Source organism: Diorhabda sublineata, chromosome 6 (assembly GCF_026230105.1).
Source record: "Diorhabda sublineata isolate icDioSubl1.1 chromosome 6, icDioSubl1.1, whole genome shotgun sequence".
In the NCBI taxonomy this organism is placed as follows: domain Eukaryota; kingdom Metazoa; phylum Arthropoda; class Insecta; order Coleoptera; family Chrysomelidae; genus Diorhabda; species Diorhabda sublineata.
In genome coordinates, this window is record NC_079479.1 from 12936435 (window position 1) to 12959290 (window position 22856).

Sequence of the window (22856 nt, forward strand, 5' to 3'; positions counted from 1 at the left end):
TTTCTAAAAAGATTGATTAATTCCAAAACGAAATGAGACGCGGTGTTTTTACAGTACGAATAAAGAAGTATCGCGTGAATAGACTTTAACGATTTTTAAGGAAAAGTTGGAATTCGCCATTAGAATAATAAAAAATAAAATTTAGTATTATTTTAATACCTCAATGATCCTTTATTTAATTACAATAGATAAAATAATGATAATAAAAAGTTTTATGGTACAAAAATAATTTTAAGGTGCTTTTAAAATCTCCAAAAAAAAATAGTTAATTCATAATAATAGCGTGATTATATATATATACACAATTTCGAAAATTTGTTCAGATTCTATTTAATGGAGAATCGAAAATTTTTTAAAGATTCGAAATTTTTAAACCACAATGTTAAAACTATCAATTTAAATATATTTTAAAAAAGTCAACGTTCTCCTGAATATTTTTTATTTTTTCGCTAATCTATGCCTTTTTTATCGGTAAAGCTTGATCTATAATATGACATATTTTTTTAGCTGTTATTACTCAAAGAAATACAAACATTTTTTTATATATCTCAATTACAGTGGTTGGGTTGCTGAAACAAACACTTTTGTTCGTTAATTTTACGACGCCCAAGCTTCCAATTCCTTCATGTCGTCGTCATCTTCCACTTTTTCTGCAAAATAAATTATATAACTTAAAGAAACTAAACATTTATATATATAAACATTTATATTTTTTCCTTAAAGGCAACAACATCTTTAGAATAATAAATTTTTTCAACTATACGTAACCAATGACCTTTGAATAACTTAACTTTTTACACGCCACCTTTTCATTTGACAAAAATCTCAAATATAAACCTATAATCAACAAGATCTTAATCTCTGTGATTTAAAACAATCTTTTGGCAGACAACATCTCATTGAATTATATGCACCGAAAGAGACGTAATTACCATAATTTCAAACTTTAATTTCCATTTATAACGCCCTTTCTCGATTTAACGGCCCCTTTCAATTTTTCCTATCATATATTCATGTTTTAAGATACATCTCTTGAAATATGAGCCTACTATCAGCCTGATCTTAATCAGTCTCTTGTCTTCCTGAAGACATCAACTCACTTGTTCAATTAACGGATTGTTTTTATTGATAATATGCACAAAAAGAATCGTATTCACAGTAATTTTAGGCTTTACTATCCATGTTTTCTACCTTTTTTGGTAATTCAACTTTTAGGGGTCCATGTGTATTTTCTTCTATCATATATTCATCTTTTGAAGGACACTTCTTAAAATATGAGCCTATTATCAACCGGATCTTAATCCAGAAGAACTATATTTACCATAAAACCCATTTTTTGCTCCATTTATTGATTATTCAACTTTTTAGGGCAATTTTCAATGATTTCTACCATAGATTCATCCATAGAGGGATACTTCTTGAATTGAGAGCCAAATACCGACCAGATCTCAATCTATGAGATTTTTAAACAATCTTTTAGAAGACATCGAGTTATTTAATAGACCAACGGACTGTTTCCATTGATTATATACAGTAAAAGAGCATTATTTACCATAATTTCAGACTAACCCCCAATTTTCTCCCCCTTTCTTGACAATACCACTTTTAATTATTTCTACCAAAGATTCATCCTTTGAGAGATACCTCGTGGAATAAGGATCTAATATCGACCAGATTTTAACCTGTGTGATTTTTAAACAGTATTTTCGAAAATACCAACACACTGAATAGAAAAAACGAACTATTTTGACCAAATACACCCCAAAGTACCTTTATTTTCGCACCAATAAGACACAATACAGAAGATTTCGAATGTTTACAATGATTCAACCTGCTTCAATAAAATAACAAAAATATTAATTAATTAACTGCCAACTACTGAATAATTTGTGAAATTAGTGTTTGTAGCATCATAATCTGATTAAATGAAATTCTAAAATTTGCATTGTTAGTAGACGTGTTAATAATTTTTTCTCCCTTCCAGCACAATCATTATGATAATCAGCAACCATTAGAATCCAAACAAATTTATCCTCAAAATTATTGACCTCAATGTCAATGTACTAAAGTCAATGAACCATTTTTTTGTAATTGAACTCCACAAATAATTAAATAAAACTTTTGTTTTGTATCAAATTGTATGTAAATGAGTAAAATAATACTGACTAGCTGCCGGTTTGATTGGTTTATTAGAGACTGCTTCGGCTGGCACAGAAGGAAGTTCAGCAGGCCCCGGTACTTTCAGTAGATTTTCTTCTAGTCCTTCTTGTTCCAATTGTTCTAATTCAGCTTCTAATTCGTCTTCATCTAAATCATCCGAGAATCCTACAGGATTACTAATAGCGTTAGTAATTTCGTTGGCGATGTCGTGTTGTTCAGCTATATCATCCATAATATCATGAACATCATCCACGTTTCTAAAAATTCAATAACAATTATCTGAAATATTCAAATATCAAGTTAACAAAAACTTACAAGTTTTTGTGAGCTTTCTTCAATGCATCTGCTGCATTTTTCATAGAATCTAATACAGCAGTGTTTGTACTTGCTCCCTCGAGAGCTTCCCTTTGCATTTCAATCGTCGTGAGAGTTCCATCTATTTGCAATTGGTTTTTTTCCAATCTTTTCTTCTTTTTAAGAGCTTGAAGCGCGACTAACAAGGAATAACATTATTTTTTATTTCGATTTCATCTTAAAGTCATTACACATTAAAAGAAAATGAAAAAAATTGATTAAATATAACAAAACTTCTATCTTAGACAGGACTATCCTTGAATAATTATTTTTAATTAATGTCTATAAATATCTACTTGATTTATATGTATGATCAATAATTAATAAAAATTAATATACGTACCTCGTTTATTTTTTGAAGCATTTTTTTTCGCAATTAAAGTGTATTCCTCTATCTTCTTCTCCAAAAAGTCCTGTTTTTTTATTAGCATCTCCTCGGTTTCTCGAAGTTTTTGAATAGCTTCTCCTGGTGTTGGAGCAACATCTTCTTTTTTGCCACCGAAAAGTTTTCCGAAAAAGCTCATATTCGATTTTAAATAGTAACAAAATAAGAAATAAACCACCGACCCTCTAAAATTAGTCACCAGTGAAAATAGACAAATTTGACATTTAACTGACGTATGAGGTCACACGTATAAGTACCAACTTTATCGGGCGTAATCGATTAATTTTTAATATCGAAAATTTTCTAGTTATATTTTTTAATTATTATAATAATTATTTTATCTTTATTATCATTTTTATTTATTTAAGTGTATTCAATAAAATTTTATTTTATATATTATTATATCAATAATAAAATATTCCAGTTTAGATTTTCGATTTAAATCGAGAGTTTAAAGAATCGAATACGTTTTGATTCTTCATAATCAACCTCAAATGGTGTTTGCTCATGTTTTTCTTTTTATTAAAAATTTATTATTGGTTAATTTATAAAATTTGTATTGTTTAGAATTAACTTTTTATAACATTTTTTATACATTCGGGTGAGTGTTTATTTTGTTATCAATTATTAAGACACATTTTACAGTTACTTTTGGAATGATTGAACATACAAATTTTTCTATTATTTTTTTTTCGCAAAATTGATAATAATTAGTATGAATAGTTATTATTTTAAGCCGAAATTACTAAAAATACAGTGCTTCATCATTGAATACAATATAGTTAATTGAAAATAATCCAACCTAACCTAAAAATTGTAAGATTTGCGAATTCGTAAACTGTATATTCCTAGGAATAATTATAACAAGTTTTATATGATTCGCTCTCTTATTGATATTCTGTGGAATTGATGCAGGATTTATTGTTATAGCCATGTCAAGAGCAACAAAAAGGAAGCATGTACTTTTGGAAGTATTCAAAGACGATTATTCGCCCCCAACAAAAAATCAACAAATAGTTAAAGTACTTAAGAGTAGAGGCAACAATTTACACGAAGTTGAGGCTGCCGACAAGTCTGTTTTCCTTGCATCTATGCCTACGAAATTTAGGAAGAATATGTGGGTGAAAAGGGGCGACTTTGTGATTACAGAACCAATAGAAGAAGGGTGCAAAGTGAAAGGGGAAATCGTTAGAATTTTAACTCCGCAGCATATCAAATACTTCAAAAACGATAATGTGTGGCCGAAGGAATTTAGCGAAGAGGAAGAGAAAAAAGTTGAAAACGATGATGATGATATATTTGTTAATCCAAATAGGCCTGTTGTGGATACAGACGAGAGCAGTGATGAACAAGAATCTAGTGAAGAAAGTGATTGAATACTAAGTAAAATAAAAAATTAATAAGTCCATAATTATTATTTATTTTTTATAATAGATAAAATAATATACGTATTATTATATTTTCGTATTTTTTTTTTCGTTAATAAATTGTATATTAATAACTTACAGGATCAAGTGAAAAAAATCAATTAAACATCCTAAATTTCGTCTATTCCTTTAACAAACTAGGTAAAATTAAAAACCTAATTTGTAAATAAGAAGCACGTTCTTCTTTTTTTGTATCTTGGCCTTTATCTTCATGATCATACAGCATAATTTGAAGTTTTCTAAAATGTACTATTAACTTTACAGTAATATTATAGGGTTTCGAATTGGTTATAAAAGCAGAACATTTGAAATGACAGGTAAATTTGAAAGGAAAATATCAAAATTTATAGTTTCCATAAAACTTCATAGTTACATAAGCAAATACAGAGAAAAGAAGAAGTAATTTATGACTCAAAGAAATATTAGAGTTTTTCGGATGGGAACGAATGCAAAAATAGACATCCTAAGTCTGACGTTACAGAGACGGGCGGAGCTTATACAGACACCAAACATGCCCATAAGCAATTTTTTATTTAGTATTTTCTTGGTTTATGTGATAAAATAAAAGTTTTCAATTGAATATATTGTTGAAGGAACGTATTATTTAAGATGTTTTTATTTTTTTACCAGGTGAGTTAATTTAACATATTAATTCTGCTTTAAAATTTGTTTAGGTTATGTCTTTTATTTTTGCAGTACCTTTTTGTTTTTTTTGCAGATCCTTTTATTGTTAAGAAAATAATGGATTTTAAACATGTCCTAAAACTTTCCAACATCAGTGATTTTATAGATGCCACAACAATATTATAAAAAGGGGTGAAAACGCCCTAGAGACCAGTCATTTGAAGAAAATGGACTTTGACTCTGATTTGCAGGTAATCAGAGGGGATGTATTTTCTAGTATGAAAGACAAAAGCTACAAGGTATCTATAGGTAGGTATATATGCCTTTGTTAATGTAATATGTAATTAATCAGGTTATAATTTTATTGTATTGTTGGAAAAGAATGATGACATTAAAGAAGCTACCTGCACATGCCCCAGGAGTATAAAATGCCATCACATTGCAGCGTTGGTACTTTTTTGGCATTAAAATATATCTGTAACAGATAAAGTGTGTGCATGGAAGGCACTACCTAAACCGAAGGTTGGGCCAGTGAAATCTGTAGAAGAGCTTTACCGACCAAAGCCCTATACACCTCTTGAAGGTGGGGTACCAGAAGCATCAATCAACAGATTGAAGGAAGGGCTACACAGCTTTGGAAATACTGTGTTTTACCTGGCTATTGCACGAGGAATCAATAAATTTGCTGGAAAATGGATTTCCGGTAATTGAAGAAATAATTCCTTTCAAGGACTTTTTGGAGGCCACAGATAAACTGACTGTGTTCAAAGAAAAATGTGCTGTTGATGATCAGCTAATAAAAGAAATCTCTGTCACCACTACTGGACAGGTGTCAAATGAAAAATGGTACCTTAAATTTAGATTAACTGCTAGCAACTTTGGTGCTATTATTGCAGCATGCAGGAGAAACAGATTCCCAGTGAGTTTGTTCAACACACTCTTAGGTGAATAATAAATCATAAATTTATTACATAGTTTAGTTATAGATGTTATCAATAATTTGTTTATTGAGCCTCTAAGATTGATTTTTCAAAAATGGTATTTTATGTAGCATTTCCTCACTTTAGTTTAATTTGACATACATTTTTTATTATAATCAATTCATTATTTTTCCAGGTGAATACAATTTGGATGGTATCAAAACAATCCAGTGGGGTAGAACTCATGAAAAAGATGCTCTAGATCATTTGATGCAGATTTATAATTTAAATGTTCAGCTAACTGGAGTATGGCTTACAAATTCAGGACTTCTTGGTGCTAGCCCTGATGGAATAATTGATGAAGAAGAAGCCATTGTAGAAGTGAAGTGCCCATATTCTTTCAGAAATTATAAGTTGTCCAAAAAATTGAGGAATTTTAATAAATATATTGTTTTTTATGATGATGAGGGTAACTTGACCATAAATACAAGTCAAAATTATTATCACCAAATTCAAGGAGCTTTACATATTTTAAAAAAGAAATAATGTTACTTATGTATTTATACCTTGAAGGAAACGGTTGCTACAATTGTAGAGTTTGACGATTCATAGAAAGAAAACATTTCACTCTTGGAAAATTTCTATATAGAACAATACTTACCTAAGTTGTTAGACAATTAAATAAAAAATTTTTACATGTTTTTCAATGTGATTTTAGGTTATTCTACAGTGTTAGCAGATAGAGTATACAATTGGAAAAATCTTTACTATTTATTTTAGACTGAAAAGCCACTCTATACAAATTTTTGTTTGCTGAGGATATCAGGAAATTATGTTTTTTAATATGAAAGTACAATGCTATTTTGTATTTGAATGTACTATAGTCGAGTGATTTTTTTTCTATACAAAAAACTTGTAAAATAAACTGAAACACTGCTTGTGACTTATAATTTATTTGAAGATTGTAAAGACTGTAGTCTACTGACAAGAAATCAAATTGTATTTTTTTACTTTATGAAAATTGTAGTTGTATTTACAGGCTTCTATTAAATTAGAAAAACAGTTTTATTATTACTTTTAACAATAATTGTATTAGATCAAGTCATTTATAAATTAAGTAAAATCTAAATATACATTTTTTAAATAAAAACTTACAAACTTTTTATAAAAGTCGAATAAGGAAATATATTGCTACAATAAAAAATATTTAAAACTCAAAATTATAATATGTCTATGTACTTTGGCGCAACTCTGTACGGTTAATCAATTCAGTTCACATTAAACAGCATAACCTACAGTATAGATCCTACCAATAATACTCCTCAACTTCTTTAATTGGGGGATATTGCAAGTTTGTATATTGCACACAGTTGAAAGAATTGAAATTTGTGATATATAATATGATGGAACTTGCTACAAAATATTATAACACTTTATTCTCCTGATGGCCCATTCTACATAAATTCTAGCCTTTGCAATTTAAGTTTTATATACTTGGGATTCTGTAAACTGTGGTATTGTTAATTGAAAATGGAGGTATATTTAATGATACTCCTGCAAGGAGAAGTTCCTTAAACAAGAAACCTCTATCTGCTAATATCAAATCTCCAGCCACCATCAGATCTAGAACCTTACACTCTTCAACAATTTTTTTATCAGATGTAGACCCTGGATAAGCCTTACTAACAAAGGTGATTATACCATTTGGTGCAACACCTACCAACATTTTTCATGTGGTCAGTGTTGGTAAGAACTGTAGGTCAATCTCTGGTTTTCCATGCTTGCTGGAACTGCTGAATAAATTTCAGTGCAATCCAAAATTATTCTACAATTTTTAAAATTTGTAAAAGCAATAGGGAGGCATACCTGATTCCGTTGTCTAGACGATATAGTTTTCATCAAATTATTGAAAAGGTCTTCATGTAGAGTATAGATCCACGTCATTATAATATTGGTCACTGTAGTTGTACTACAACTAAATCTAATACTCAAATCTTCATGTGGAAGATTAAGCCTTAGCTTCATTAAGGTCATAAACAGTTGATCAATTTTAGGAACGATCTGAACATTCCACCCAGCATAATATTTTAATTTAATGCTGTCCATTAGTTCAAAAAGAATCATTAACAGCTCATTGGTTGGAATACCAGTATACATTAGTACATGAGCACCTTTGTTCTTCACAATTTCATAGCTGAAGACTGAAGACCCTGGTAGTAGTTTGGTTGAAGGACCTGGTAATGGTTCTGTTGAAGGTCCTGGTAGTAGTTCCGTTTTTTACAATTTGCTTCCTAAAAAATTGGTTTATTAAACTAATGAACTTTCTGCAACAAAATGCATACTTTTTTTCTGGTGATTTTATATTAAACTTCTTCTGAATATTGAAATCAAATAAAGTTGGCACATTCTTTTTTCTTTATTTAAAAAGTGATAATCGCATACTTTTGCAAATTCACTTGGATCTCTATCTTTTTTTCTGTAATAATAATAATAATAAGTTTAAAACATAAATCTTTGAAAAGTGAATGTTATTATTCTTTTATCTTATGAGAGAAATCCATCTATTCCTCTTGGTCTTGTTTTTTGGGAACCGAAAAAAACTTCATGAATGGTTTGAACTGTAATGTTTACAGTCTGGAACAAAGCACATACCCAATCTGGAGCAGTACTAGATCTTAAAAACCTAAAAATTAATTTATTTATACTCAAAAACTCGTGACTATTAGTAGATGACAGCGATTAACAACAAAAATAAAATAGACATAACTTCAACAAGTTTTAAAGCAGAATTAATATGTTAAATTAACTCACCTGGGGAAAAACTAATAAAAAGCTCTGAAATAGTACGTTCCTTCAACAATATATTCAACTGAAAAGTCTCATTTTATCACATAAACCACGAAAACACTAAATGAAAAATTGCTTATGGGCATTTACCATTATCAAGAAAATTGTTTGGAGTCGGTATAAGCTCAGCCCGTCTTTGTGACGTCTATTGAAAAATATATAATGAGTAATATAAATTTTGCTTTGAAATTAGAAAAGTTTAACGTATTTCTACAAAACCAGACACATTAACATCAAACATCAGATGGAACTCAACAAAGTTCATCAAACTTTGATTATGCAACACATTATACAGTATCCAAACAGAAAACGTACATATTTATTCTAAGCGAAGCTTAATTTTTTTTTTATTATATAATTCGTTAAATTTATTCCAAATTTGAATGAAAGATATTTTTAGAAATACGTGTTTATATCAACATCCAGTATATTTTTCCATTTTTTCAATTATCTAATACACTACTATTTTATATATCGGTTGTCCCATTATATTCTTTGATGAAAATAGGTTTGCTCGATTTTTTCAATTTTAGACTTCTTAAATTTGTTTTGATTCATGCTCCAGTATATTTTTTTCTTCATCCAGTGACTAGAATTGTTTTAGTACATAATCATAAATATTATTTCATGTACAGTTTGTCCCATAGTATATATTCACTCTCACACATATTTGATGAGTTTTTCTCAGTTTCGGACATTGTTAGTTCGATTTAAAGCAACTCCTAGTATATTTTCTCATTTCCTTAATAATTAGAAATATTTTATTTTTTATCAATCACTATTATTCTTTATACAGGTTGTCCTAATATATTTAATCCTTTATGAACTTAATTTTTATCGATTTTTTTAATTTTGGACTTTTTAAATCTGTTTTATATTAAAATCCAGTATATGTTTGCCTTCTTCCAGCGACTAGAATTGTTTTAGTACATAATCATAAATATTATTTCATGTACAGTTTGTCCCATAGTATATATTCACTCTCACACATATTTGTTAAGTTTTTCTCAGTTTCAGACATTGTTAGTTCGATTTAAAGCAACACCCAGTATATTTTCTCATTTCCTTAATAATTAGAAATGTTTTATTTTCTATCAATCACTATTATTCCTTATACAGGTTGTCCTAATATATTTAATCCTTGATGAAATTAATTTTTATCAATTTTTTTAATTTTAGACTTTTTCAATCTGTTTTAAATTAAGACCCTATATATTTTTGCCTTCCTCCAGCGACTAGAATTGTTTTAGTACATAGTCATAAATATTATTTCATGTACAGTTTGTCCCATAGTATATATTCACTCTAACACATATTTGATGAGTTTTTCTCAGTTTTGGACATTGTTAGTTCGATTTAAAGAAACTCCTAGTATATTTTCTCATTTCCTTAATAATTAGAAATGTTTTATTTTCTATCAATCACTATTATTCCTTATACAAGTTGTCCTAATATATTTAATCCTTTATGAAATTAATTTTTATCGATTTTTTTAATTTTAGAGTTTTTAAATTAAGACCCAGTATATTTTTGCCTTCCTCCAGTGACTAGAATTGTATCAGTTGTACCATTTTCTATACAATTTAAAGCAACGTCCAGTATATTTTTTCATTTTATCGAATTAAAAATGTTGTAATATCTCGTGATCACTATAATTTCATGTACAGTTTGTGCATTCATATATATAACTTAAAGACATCTTTTATGAGATTTTTTCACGTTCATACATCGTTATTTCGATTTACAGTAACACCCAGTATATTTTTTTCATTTTCTGAATAACTAGAAATGTCTTATTATCCAGTTATCCCTATTATCTTTTATACAGGATGTCCTAATACATATATTTCTTCTACGAAATTAGTTATTATCGAAATATTTGATTTAATAATAAGAAATTAAAGAAACATTTGATTTTTGACTTTTTAAATCCTTTTTAAAGTATATTTTTCCCTTACCTCAACAACTATTCATATTTCAGTATCTAGTAGTGTTTATTACCCCACGTACAGGTTGTCCCATTACAATTCTTTTTCCTTTCGAAAAGAATTTTCGAAAATTTAGACAATTTTTAAACTGGTTTAAATCAGCACCCACTATATTTTTACATTTACGTAAAAGTAGAAATGTCCTATCATCCTATTATGCCATATATAGATTGTCTTATTATATCTATTCTGTATATGTGTAAATACCTATAAATTACTATTATTTAATGTACAGATTGTCCTATTACATTTGCAATCGTGGATTATATTTAATCTTATTCTAATCAACACCCAGTATATTTTTTCATTTCTGCTATAACCATAAGTTTCTTAGTATTAAGAAATAACTATTATTCATTATACAGAATGTCTTTTTGGCTAAAAATCTTTGTTTAGGCACTACATCACGAAGTAATTTAATTTTATAAATTTTTTGAACTGAAAACATATAGTTATGTAAAAAAAAACGACTTTTCCTTGTCGTTCGCCATTTTGTAACGAACAAAGGCGTGGTGATGAGCCACTTATCTCTGCTCATCCGACTATCAGGATCGAAAGCATTCGGTGTCGGTAGTAGGGCGTAGAAGACACAACCTCATGCGCGCGTATCAAATGGAATCATCCTTTTATCATATTCCTATTCGTTGGACGAATTCCGTTTTCCGCGTTGACGCAATACAAATAATTATTAAATTTAACCTTTGAATCTACTATAATCGACACGACGTTACGTCATCATTTTTAATTTTTGGCGAAGGAGCCAGGTTAAAAAAGAGCAGAACCGGCTTCGGAATTAATTACACAACGATTAAAGTGAATTATACAAAAAAACTGATCATGGAAGTATCCGTCTCATTTATTTAACTGGAATTGGTATAATTTTATCAAGTTTAATAATTAATAATTTCGTTTCCTACTACACACAATGCGAATCGTATTTTAATTAATCACCCTATATATATATATATATATATATATATATATATATATATATATATATGGTTATATTTTGTTCTATTAGCATTTTAATCTACTTCTAGTTTTATTTGTGGTACCAAAATCATCTTTGTCTTTGTCTTCATGAGCCAAAGAAGACCAAAGACCGTTCCACCTGTACACATCGGTTTTTTTTGAATTTCCGTGGGATAATTTCCATTGATTATCTTGAAAAAGGAAAAACTAACAACGGCAAGTAACTTATTGTAACTTTTGAGCGAAAAAATCGAGCAAAAACAGTTGCGAAGAAAGACAATGCTCCTCATTCGCCAGATTCAGTCTTCTCGGATTATTTTCTGTTTTAAGACGTTTAATCTTTCTGAGACGCCACTGATTCCTGTTTGCAATTAATACGGATAGGTGGGCATATCTGAGTGCGTTCTCTCGGCACACGTTCTAATTTCCTGTTCGTCATAAATGCAAATGAGATATCGTGACAGTGTCAAAAACGAATTTACATATTCACTGCCGAAGATAATTATTGTCCTCTCCATATTTTTTATATATTTTATTATTCTTCTATGATTATATTCAAATCAGGTCACTTTATCAGGTAAATAATTTATCTAATCATCGTGCGAGGAAAAAAATGACCGATAAGAAAAAGGGGTTGTTGAGGAATAATCAGCAAAAAGACATAATCATATAAAAGTTTTTGTTATATACCTATGGAAATAAAATAATCATTTTGTATATAGGATGAAGAAATTTCTCTTTCTTTTCAGATTTTTTTCAAAGATACCTTGAGTGACTTCATTGGAAATATTCACCTTTATGAAAAAAGATCAGAGACAAACTTTAAAAAGAAATGGGACTCCCAAGCTACAAAGTTGATGAATGATGATTGTTCATTAACTTAGAGCGAAATTTGAGCCCAGAAAATTGTTTTTTTTATAGAAAATGGGATTTTCAAACTACAAAAATGATAAATGATAATTGTTCATAAAACTTAGAGCGAAGTTTGAGCTCAGAAAATTATTTTATAAACAGAAAAAGAGACTGTTAAGCTATAAAGCTGATGAATTATGATTGTTCATAAAACTTAGAGCGAAATTTGAGCTCAGAAAATTGTTTTTTAAACAGAAAAAGAGACTGTTAGCTATAAAGCTGATGAATTATGATTGTTCATAAAACTTAGAGCGAAATTTGAGCTCAGAAAATTGTTTTTCAAACAGAAAAAGAGAATTTCAAGCTACAAAGCTGATGATTAATGCTTTTTCGAAAAACTTAAAACGAAGTTTAAGTTTAGAAATTTGTTTTTTTAACAAAAAATGAGACTTTCAAACTACAAAAATGATGAATGATCATTGTTCATAAACTTGGAGCGAAATTTAAGCTCAGAAAATTGGTTTTTTATAGAAAATGGGATTTTCAAACTACAAAGCTAATGAATGATGATTGTTTATAAAACTTAGAGCAAAGTTAAGCTCAGAAAATTGTTCTTTAAACAGAAAAAAAGATTCTCAAGCTACAAAGCTGATGTGTGATGATTTTCCATAAAAAAATTATTGGATTAAGAAATATTGACCTCTGAGATAAAATATGACGATTAAGGAACAATAAGTTATAAACCAGTCTTTGGGTTCGACAGAAAAACTTTCAAAATGTCGGGTCCAAAATGAGTAAATCACCTGTACAAATATTGAGCCAAATTTTTTAATTATCTCGTTTCGTATGACTAAGAACAAGGAAAACGATTCCATTAAAAGTGATGGAAAGCGGAAAAAATTGTAGATCTATGTAAATGCCAAGCCGGATTAAATGACCATGCGAAAATCTGTATACAGACCGTTGGAAATGTCCAAACATTCTGATGGACACTGACCAAATTGGCACCTACAACTGTATATAAGAGCTTGGAGGCACACATATCACGACTTCAAGCCCACAGTCGAAGGAAGCTTTTGCGGAGGACACACCTAAATAAACGCTTGGAGAACATGCTACCATCTTCCAAGCTGAGATATTCACATAAATAGAACATGGACGTGTCATACAAGTCATGACTAGGCTAGTGCTGCAGTGCCTTGCAAAAGAGACAACAAGGCGAAGTTCTTCCTCAAAGATTCAGTTGTTTGACGTTCTTTATGGTAGCTGGTATGCAAAATCTATCTGGAACATACCTTCCTCTTTATGCAAAATCGATTATATTGGACTCTAAAAGTTCATGAAGCCAAAACAAATTAACGCCATCTATTGCTCGATCACGATACTTAAAAGGCGACCCTTGTATAAACAATCCAAATTTAAACACGTGTATTTATTCGTATAATGATTCTTCTTTTTCTAAATAAAAAGATGGGACGATTTTTTTTGTAAACTGCAGAACGGTGTGAAGTATTTAGTTAATAGCTTTCTAAACATCAAAGGTTTTTGCGGTCAAAATGGCTCTGTCACAAACAGCCACCGAGCGTGACCGCACAAAGAGAAAGTTGGCTGGACATGCACATTGAAACTGTCCTCGTTCTCACAGAACTTTATAAATTTTCAATTGACTGTCACAGCGGAGCGCTGCTTTTATACATACAAAATGCGGATATGAAAATTAGATTGATAACTGAATTTGGCACTGGGTTTTGTTCAATATGTATATTGAATGTATTCGCCATATTCAATATTGAACTTTTCTGGAACAATGCGTTTTAACGTTCGATTCCAAATCCAAATAGGGACACTTCGAATTCGGTACGTTAATTTTAAACACAACCTCAACAATTGCGGTTGAAAAATTATGGTTTAAGGAAAAATAATTATCGACAAATCAGAAAATTGAAGTAACTATTACAAAACTTGATCTAGAGCAACAAAAAAAAAACAGTATTTTGATTCAAATAGAGCCAATCAAAGCTTAATCTCATTTCACATACACTTGTTGTTGAGATAGCCTTTAGTACCTTAAGCGAATTATTTTTTCCGGCTTCAATTAACTCATAGCACGTTCCCGGAAGCGGGAAAAAATCACAGATAACCAAATCTGGCGATTAAGTTGTTAAACATCTTATTTGAGGTCGTTGTTTTCGCAAAATATTCAGATTTCTTGTATGAGTCTAGCATTCATACTCAAAATAACATAACACTCAATAAGTCCTGGGTCAAAAATCGATTTTATTCATTCCCTAACTTCTCGATGCCGTGTTTGTACAAGGATTTGTTTTTTGCCTCAAACTAGGCTTCAGTTTCAGTAATTTCTTCTTCATTTTAGATCAGCAAATAGTCAATAGTAACTGAGGTGCAGATCTGGACTATACGGTGGATGATGAAGCAATTCGTTCAATTTAATCATCGTTGTCTTCGATTTGTAAATTAGTGTATTTTTTTAGTGAAATATGAAGCCAATTTTTCTTGATTTTTCCGTTCAGGCGATTCCACAACTTTATGTAGTATTCGCTATTGATTGCTTCTAATATTTCGTGATGGTTGATGAAGAATATTCCATGCGCATTGCTACCATACCGAAGCCATAACCTTTTGGACCTGGTTCACCGACTGCAGTCTACTCAAATGATGATCGATTTGATTTGATTCGACCAAACATTGATCTTAATCATCAACACGTTGTTTTTAATCGACTCGAGGCACTCATTTTGAAAAAAACTTCTCGAGGTCAAATTTCCATGCATAGTTGTAAATATCCCAATTTCGTTATTATAAACAATTTCCTAACCTCAAAATTTATTTAATATTTTGTAGGCAGTTCAAAATTGAAAATAACAAAACTAAAATAAACAAGTAAAAAGTGGCCAGTACATCACTGGCAATAATTATATCTACCTATGTCTTGCTTTCGGAGTCTAATCGACAGATTAGTTTGAGAGTTAGACGCGAAAACATAAAAAAATTAGTTCAGAATGGATGAAGAAATAGTAGATTAGAAACGCATGTTTTTGAACAAGAAAAATTGCGTCTTGCATTGAATTGCGCGTTGTTTTGCATCATGTCGAGCGGCCTTAAGCCTCAGGTGAACAGAACACGATCTTTATCTACCAACTCCACGTTCAGTTGGCTAAATTCTGTACAATTCGAAAAAATGCACAATCATCAGCCAATTGAAAATTGAATTTATAAAATCTTTTTGATTTACTGGAATTTCCCTTCTACGTAACAAATTAGTTTTGAACATTCTGGTTTAATATGTTTTGTGACTATTTACAAGCTGTAAACAATTTTTTGTAGTGCCATCTAGTGGTAGAGTTTAAAACTTACTTAAACTCTTTAATAGTAAAAAGTCGACCAAACAGTCATTAATGATTATTATGTTTAATGAATGTTTATACATGGAATAATTGAATGATCGTCGTAGGTATCGATTTTCTCAATTAAGAAAACATCGTACGCACCCCCTAGTTTACATCGAGTGCGACATTAAACTACATAATTCAAAAATCGAACTTTAATTATAAAATAAATAGAAAAAGGTGTCTCATATTTTTTTGTTTGTTATCATATCAATTTGTATTGTTTTTTCTATCGTTATTCGGAGTATAGTCTATTTACATAGAACGTTTATCGTTAATGTATGGTATTTATGTCACGTCAAAAGCAATAACTAAAAATTATGTTCGACGTGCTTAATTATCATTCTCTCTCGGTAGATATATCGAAAAGTACTATTCAAACAAATATTTTCCCTCGTTTTAACGTTTCGAAAGGTAATAATCGGTTGTTTTCTGGTTGTTTTCCGGTAGCATCTCCAATACGTTAATTGACGTCATTCAACGCAGTGGCTCCCTCTGATTACATCGAGTTTTGTAAAAAATATTTAAAGGGTGTGTCATTTATAAACTTTTACGATCGCCCTCGTTCGCGATCAAGCTCGCGCTGGGAGACGATCAATTTTTATGTTCGAGTCTCGTGCTCGGGTTCTAATCAATGAAAAGATTTCATTTTTTTATAATATTGTAGCTCTCCCTTTTGTTTTCCAGCTCTATTCATTAGCACATTAGTCCTAGCACATCCTCGAAAGTTCTAGAACAGTTCTGAAAACAGAATTCTGGTACATTATAGAGTAAAAGAGATTAGGAAAATTCTAGCACAGCCTCGGCAGTTCGAAAACAGTTGTGAAAACAAAGTTCTGGCACATTTTAGAGTAATAGAGATTAGGAGAGTTCTAGCACAGCCTTGGCAGTTCGAAAACAGCTCTAAAAACAGAATTCTGGTACATTCTAGGAGAGTTCTAGCACAGCATCAGCAGTTCGAAAACAGTTCTGAAAACAAAATTCTAGCACATTCTAGAGTAGTTAGAGATAAGGAGAGTTCTAGCACAGTCTTGGCAGTTCGAAAACAGAATTCTGGCACATTCTAGAGTAGTTAGAGATTAGGAGAGTTCTAGCACAGCCTTGGCAGTTCGAAAACAGTTCTGAAAACAAAATTCTAGCACATTCTAGAGTAGTTAGAGATAAGGAGAGCTCTAGCACAGTCTTGGCAGTTCGAAAACAGAATTCTGGCACATTCTAGAGTAGTTAGAGATTAGGAGAGTTCTAGCACAGCCTTGGCAGTTCGAAAATAGTTCTGAAAACAAAGTTCTGGTACATTTTAGAGTAATAGAGATTAGGAGAGTTCTAGCACAGCCTCGGCAGTTTTAAAACAGTTCTGAAAACAAAGTTCTGGTACATTTTAGAGTGAAAGAGATTAGGGGAGTTCTAGCACAGCCTTGGCAGTTCAAAAACAGAATTCTGGCACATTCTAGAGTAGCTAGAGATTAGGGGAGTTCTAGCACAGCCTTGGCATTTCGAAAATAGTTCTGAAAACAAAGTTCTGGTACATTTTATAGGGATAGAGATTAGGAGAGTTCTAGCACAGCCTTGGCAGTTCGAAAACAGTTCTGAAAACAAAGTTCTGGTACATTTTACAGGGATAGAGATTAGGAGAGTTGTAGCACAGGTCTGGCAGTTCGAAAACAGTTCTGAAAACAAAGTTCCGGTACATTTTATAGTAAAAGATATTAGGAGAGTTCTAGCACAACCTCGGCAGTTCGAAAACAGTTCAGAAAACAAAGTTCTGGTACATTTGAAAGTAATAGAGATTGGGGGAGTTCTAGCACAGCCTTGGCAGTTCGAAAACAGTTCTGAAAACAAAGCTCTGGTAAATTTTAGAGTAATAGAGATTAGGAGAGTTCTAGCACAGCCTTGGCAGTTCGAAAACAGTTCTGAAAACAGAAATCTGGCACATTCTAGAGTAGTTAGAGATTAGGAGAGTTCTAGCACAGCCTTGGCAGTTCGGAAACAGTTCTGAAAACAAAGTTCTGGCATAATGTGTGTCCTCATGTTATAGTGTTATCAGTATTTAGTCATATCCGAAAATATGCCAGAACTCTCAAATAGTTTTTCACAGTTTTAGAACTATCGAGACTTGTTAGAACCAAACAAGATTTTTAAGAAAAAGTACAATTATAACTAGGATAAAAACGGAAATTAATAAATCTAAGAAAAGGTCACTGCGGAAAAATGAAAGCTTGATTATAATTGTCTTACTAATGGAAATGTTACCACACCCCTAGACGGAGGTTGAGAGCTGGAAACATCGCAATCTCCTTCAGACCATTCTGTAAAATACCTGGGGATTGAGAAAAATTTGTTTCGGAGTGGAAAAATTGTTTTTAAACTCAAATATTTTATAATTTTATGGCAGCATCTACGTAGGATCTACCTCATCTGAACACTTGCTGATTATCTTCTACTGTTGTGCAATTTTTTTCGTAAAAAACTGAATTTTTGTGTATGAAGAATACATTGACGTTGTCTAATCATTCTAATTACGGTCCTGCGCCTGCACATTTTGTTGCAAATCCGCGCATCTCTTTGATGTTACAATTTTATTGTCACATGCTCTCGGAAACCTTTCGATATCTATTCGATATTATAGAAACAAAGACTTTGATTAACTTCGTGTCTATAGGAAACGTTTGCATTTAAAGGTTTTCCTTTCGAAATCGAGTTTGTTTGTAAGAGAATACATTAATTTTCTAACCAACGAAGTAGAAACTGTGAAAATTGAGTTGGTATACTTGTATGTATTCGCGAAAATCGGATGCCAGAAATTATTTTTTTTACTATCCTATTAACTGCGCCAGTTAACCATTGCTATTATGAAAGGTATACTTCAACTACTATTATTTGAAGGACTGTAAAAAATTTCAAAATTGATATCGAAGTGAGCCCCAAAAATGTGCTTATAATAATTTTTCCCACAACAAAATAAAGAATTACACTTTTTTTTTAAAACGAAATGTTCTTTCATAATCACATGTCATGAGGTCCGGTGAGCGGGGAGGCCAATTATTTCCTCGTTCAGTCACTTATTTGGATCTTGGTGATTTACATTGACGCTAGATTGAGGTGAGGCTCTATTATGAATGGAGCAATCTCAACAACTGGTTCAATCATATAACGATCGATATATTAACCTGAAACTCAAGTTGGAAATGTCTAGATGTATAAATTCGTAGCCAACTTTTGACTTCTTTGTAATTTTTATTGAAGGTAGTTTACTTTCAGCCCCTGAAGATGATAAATTGGTTATCGAAAGGCGCATCAGACAGTCTAATAGTCAGTGTTGGTGTAGTGATAGTGATCAGTGTGAATTTCCAGAAATTCCAACTTAATCTTTGTCCAAGAAAACATTTCTTTGGTTAGTAGACTTTTTCTTGGAAACGAAGAAGTTTTGTGAAATTGTTAGAGTCCTAAAGAAATGGGTGGGGATAGAGTGGTCATTCGTTGAATCACAATTTTTTTTATTGATTTCAAGGCCTATTTCTTGGACTTATACCGAGGAAATGAGAAGCTAAAATATAAAATGTCTGGTCTTGATCTAACTGTTAGCTCAACACCAGCACTTATTGAGTATATTTTTGATTTCTTTTTTAATCATTTTGTATTTTTTTTGTTTCAGCTTCTCATTTAATTGGTGAAAGTGCAAGGAATCCGGAAATCAACCGAAAAAAATGATGATGATGATTCGTTGCTTGTAGTAGGTAGATGAGACTATGGAATCGGATCAAACCTATCTTGATAATAGCTTCAAACGTCGAGAATTTTCAAAATTCTAATGCAGCTCAACTCGCGAACCTGTTTTTTTTATTCATAATTATATTAAAATAAATTCAAAATGAATATTTGCCAATTTCGTAATACAAATGATCATTGTGGGATTGTGGCAATTCAAAGGAAACTGGTTGAAGAAGATTTTATATTTCACGTATTTCCAATGAATGAATGTGTATTTTGATGAGAAAAAAATCTTCCAGTTTATTAATTCCGAGTTCAAAATCCATCGTATTTCGATCTGGTTTTAATTTGATATATAGAGGTTAAAAAAATTTGAAATAAAAACAAATCGACGTTTTCTGTTTAAATAAAAATTTCATCTATGACCAGAATAAAAAGGATTCCGGTTTGTTTAATTTTGTAACGTGTACCGGGGAGGCGGCGTAACCAAAATAAACAAATTACATATGCATCAATCTAATAGAACATTCGTACAAACAGCCCTAGGGCGTTTGTACGGTTATGCTGGTGATAGGAATCCGGGAGAGAATACCCGGATTGTCCCGGAGTATCGACCGAGATGCTCTTATCTACCTACCACTGGCGTGGCATCTTTGTAGGCGTGACCATGCGCTAATAGTTGCGCGGCTAAATAATAAAAACTTACGACTTACGCCGTATCGATATCTGTCCTGTCAGGTGAAAATAAACGAGAGAGACAAAAAAAAATATCCTTTTCCATTATTTTACCGGCGGTTACGTTTCATCCGAAATAAAAATTACAGCACAGTCGCCACGGTGAAGTGATAAAACATGACAACCGACCACGGGTTCTGATTGGTCTACTTTTTAATAGAACAAAACACACATACACACACACACAAAAAAGACTACTCGGATTCTCCTTGATTCGATCTGTTTTCTTACTGTCTTGGTTCGTTTTTCGTTATGGTGTGTTTCAGTTTTATGATATGAAGACGTTGGAATTTTCAGTGGTTTCGTTTCTATATATACTGTGTGTCTAAAATGAGATTTAAATCGGTAGCGCGAAAGTGGAATAAAGGTAGGAGACAATCTGTATTACTAATTCTTTTTTTTTTTCATTTTTTCTATCTCATCTCCACGAAAATATTTCGATAATCATGTTATTAAGTATTTAGTTGAATATACGGGGGGTGATTTAGATTTAAATCATTTGCTCAGTATCCTAAACTGGATGTCTTGTAAAACAACATACTTGGACATCAAGTTATAAGATGTAAAACATCGATTCTCCACTGAAATACATATCTAGGAAGGTGCATCATAATAATCGTAGTGGTTGACTGAAGATTGAGTTCAGATCTTCTAGACCGACCTCTTCACAACATTCTCAACAAACACCAGGAGAAACTGGCCAAATAAGTGGATCTCGCAATTGAGATTGACCAGATCTGATACAGCTAAAAATTAAAAATCGAAACAAATTCACTGTTACGCAGAAGGCTGTAATCTATGAGGTTTATCCTTTTGATACTTTGTATCCTGGAGGAGTAAATGATACCAGTTCTAAATTGAGCAGTGTATAAACATAATAATGTATATTTAGAGAAATTATATTTGAAGAATAAAGCTTAAACTAGACGCAGTAAACACGTAGACACAGACCTCATAAAATGATGATTGCTACTCAAGTTTTGGGATAGATTTTTTCACCAAAACGTATGTTTCTAATATCTGTAAATACCACTCGTATTAAAACACGTTCTGAATTTTTTATTAAATAATCAGAATATTTTAGAAATTCTATGGGTTAATTTACTCGCTAGTGTTAGATAATTTAACATCTGTAATATCTTGGTGAGGATTAAATCCAGTGATGCAACCTCTTATACCTGTATTGGTCAACTTTTTTTCAGTCTTCTCTAGTAGTTGGTTTCTATAGTTTTTTGGTGTTTGATGATCCCCTCTTGTACAGTAGTCACTTCCAGATCCATGTCAATTTTGTGATTTGTAACATACCATGGAGCATCTCTCAACTATTCGGATCTTTGAGTGATATTTGTATTAGATATGAAAACGCAGCCCCATAGCTCAATTCTATATCTCCATATATCTAGGTTTGTAGATAAAGACTTTGGATTTTCTCCCTATCAACGTATGTAGTTTTATTGCTTTTATAACAAGTTGTTTTCTTTTTTTTTTCGTGATCTGCTTGTGGTATATCCGTATTTTTTAACTTAACTGAAGGACATTTATTGATTTGGTCTCATTAACTTTGATCCTCCTATTTGTAGCCTCTCTTGTAATTGATCAAGACGAGCCTGGACATTGCTTGCTGATGTTTGTCATCAGCAATAGTTCCCATTGTTATATACTGTATTTTTGGTATACAATATTTAAAATAGGGGGCCTAGTAAGCTACCTTGTGGCACCTCTGTTGCTATAGTAAAATCTTCCTTATTAACTTTAGTTTAGGAGAAAAGTTCTTTTAATTTTGTATAGCAGTACTAGGTGCCAGGTTGTGTCAAAAGCTCCTCCTATATCGAGGAAAACAGCAGAGCAGCGTGCAATAGTGAAAAGTTCGGATTTCTCCTCATTAAATTTTATTTGGAAGGTTCTATTGGTTAAATAATATTTCAGAAGTAGATATTAGAATAGGGGAAGAGTTCTTTTCATTTTGTATGGCAGTACTAGGTGTCAGACTGTGTCAAAAGCTCCTCCGATATCGAGGAAAACAGCAGAGCAGTATTCTTTGTTTTCCAGGGCTTTATTCATTTTTTGCGTGAGTCGGTGGACTTATTGCACTGTGGGAATCCAAATTGATGGCAGGGGATCCAATCTTGTGGAGGCAAAGAAAAGAAAACAATGTCTATTGATAGATGTCGCTATGTAAGGAAAAAACAATCTTCTCCAGACCAAAACAACTTTAGCACAGCCAAATGGCGATGAAGAAAAATAATAATAAACATTAGGATGTTAATGAGAATCAGCATCAATATTTAAATAGATTTCTTCAAGATATATTCACTGTAAATTACGAAATAACTCTCAATTAACATCCTGGAGAAGATTTTTTTTCACATGGTGAACTTTTTTTACAAATTTCCTACATTTTTCTGCCTTTTGGTGACGAATTTGTGTTTGATTTAATGTTTAATACGATTAAATGAAATTGCGTTGGCAGTTAACGT

At 31.4% G+C, this 22856-nt stretch overlaps 3 protein-coding genes and 1 long non-coding RNA gene across 7 annotated transcripts in view; 2 read left to right on the forward strand and 2 right to left on the reverse strand.

The window, feature by feature from the left end:
- Positions 1–135: 135 nt before the first annotated feature.
- Positions 136–3131, reverse strand: LOC130444865 (charged multivesicular body protein 4b). Its single transcript, XM_056780186.1, has 4 exons — positions 2858–3131; positions 2476–2653; positions 2167–2417; positions 136–650 (listed from the first exon to the last, which is right to left on the reverse strand). The coding sequence occupies exons 1-4, from the start codon at positions 3036–3038 to the stop codon at positions 598–600; spliced, it is 663 nt and encodes a 220-aa protein (XP_056636164.1). The 5' UTR covers positions 3039–3131; the 3' UTR covers positions 136–597.
- A 246-nt stretch (positions 3132–3377) lies between these two features.
- On the forward strand, positions 3378–7090 carry LOC130444866 (probable RNA-binding protein EIF1AD). 2 transcript variants are annotated; one of them, XM_056780187.1, is made up of 4 exons: positions 3378–3500; positions 3830–4956; positions 5045–5259; positions 6067–7090. In XM_056780187.1, exon 2 carries the CDS (start codon positions 3832–3834, stop codon positions 4273–4275), a length of 444 nt encoding a protein of 147 aa, XP_056636165.1. In that variant the 5' UTR covers positions 3378–3500; positions 3830–3831; the 3' UTR covers positions 4276–4956; positions 5045–5259; positions 6067–7090. The 2 variants fall into 2 exon arrangements, with proteins under 2 accessions (XP_056636165.1, XP_056636166.1); XM_056780188.1 differs by lacking the exon at positions 3378–3500 and having other exon boundaries at positions 4626–4956; positions 5023–5259.
- Positions 6807–8993, reverse strand: LOC130444867 (uncharacterized). The gene is made up of 3 exons (XR_008910004.1): positions 8682–8993; positions 8213–8553; positions 6807–8161 (listed from the first exon to the last, which is right to left on the reverse strand). It is a non-coding gene; the product is annotated as an uncharacterized LOC130444867 (long non-coding RNA).
- An 11476-nt stretch (positions 8994–20469) lies between these two features.
- The window catches only part of LOC130445774 (histone-lysine N-methyltransferase MECOM-like), a 107984-nt gene continuing 105597 nt past the window's right edge, over positions 20470–22856 (forward strand). For 2 of the 3 annotated variants that reach the window (XM_056781626.1, XM_056781627.1), the window contains exon 1: positions 20470–20746. In XM_056781626.1, coding sequence (XP_056637604.1) covers positions 20710–20746 — 37 coding nt within the window. In that variant the 5' untranslated portion in view covers positions 20470–20709. The remainder of the gene's footprint in view (positions 20747–22856) is intronic. The other variant, XM_056781629.1, reaches the window with a different exon arrangement.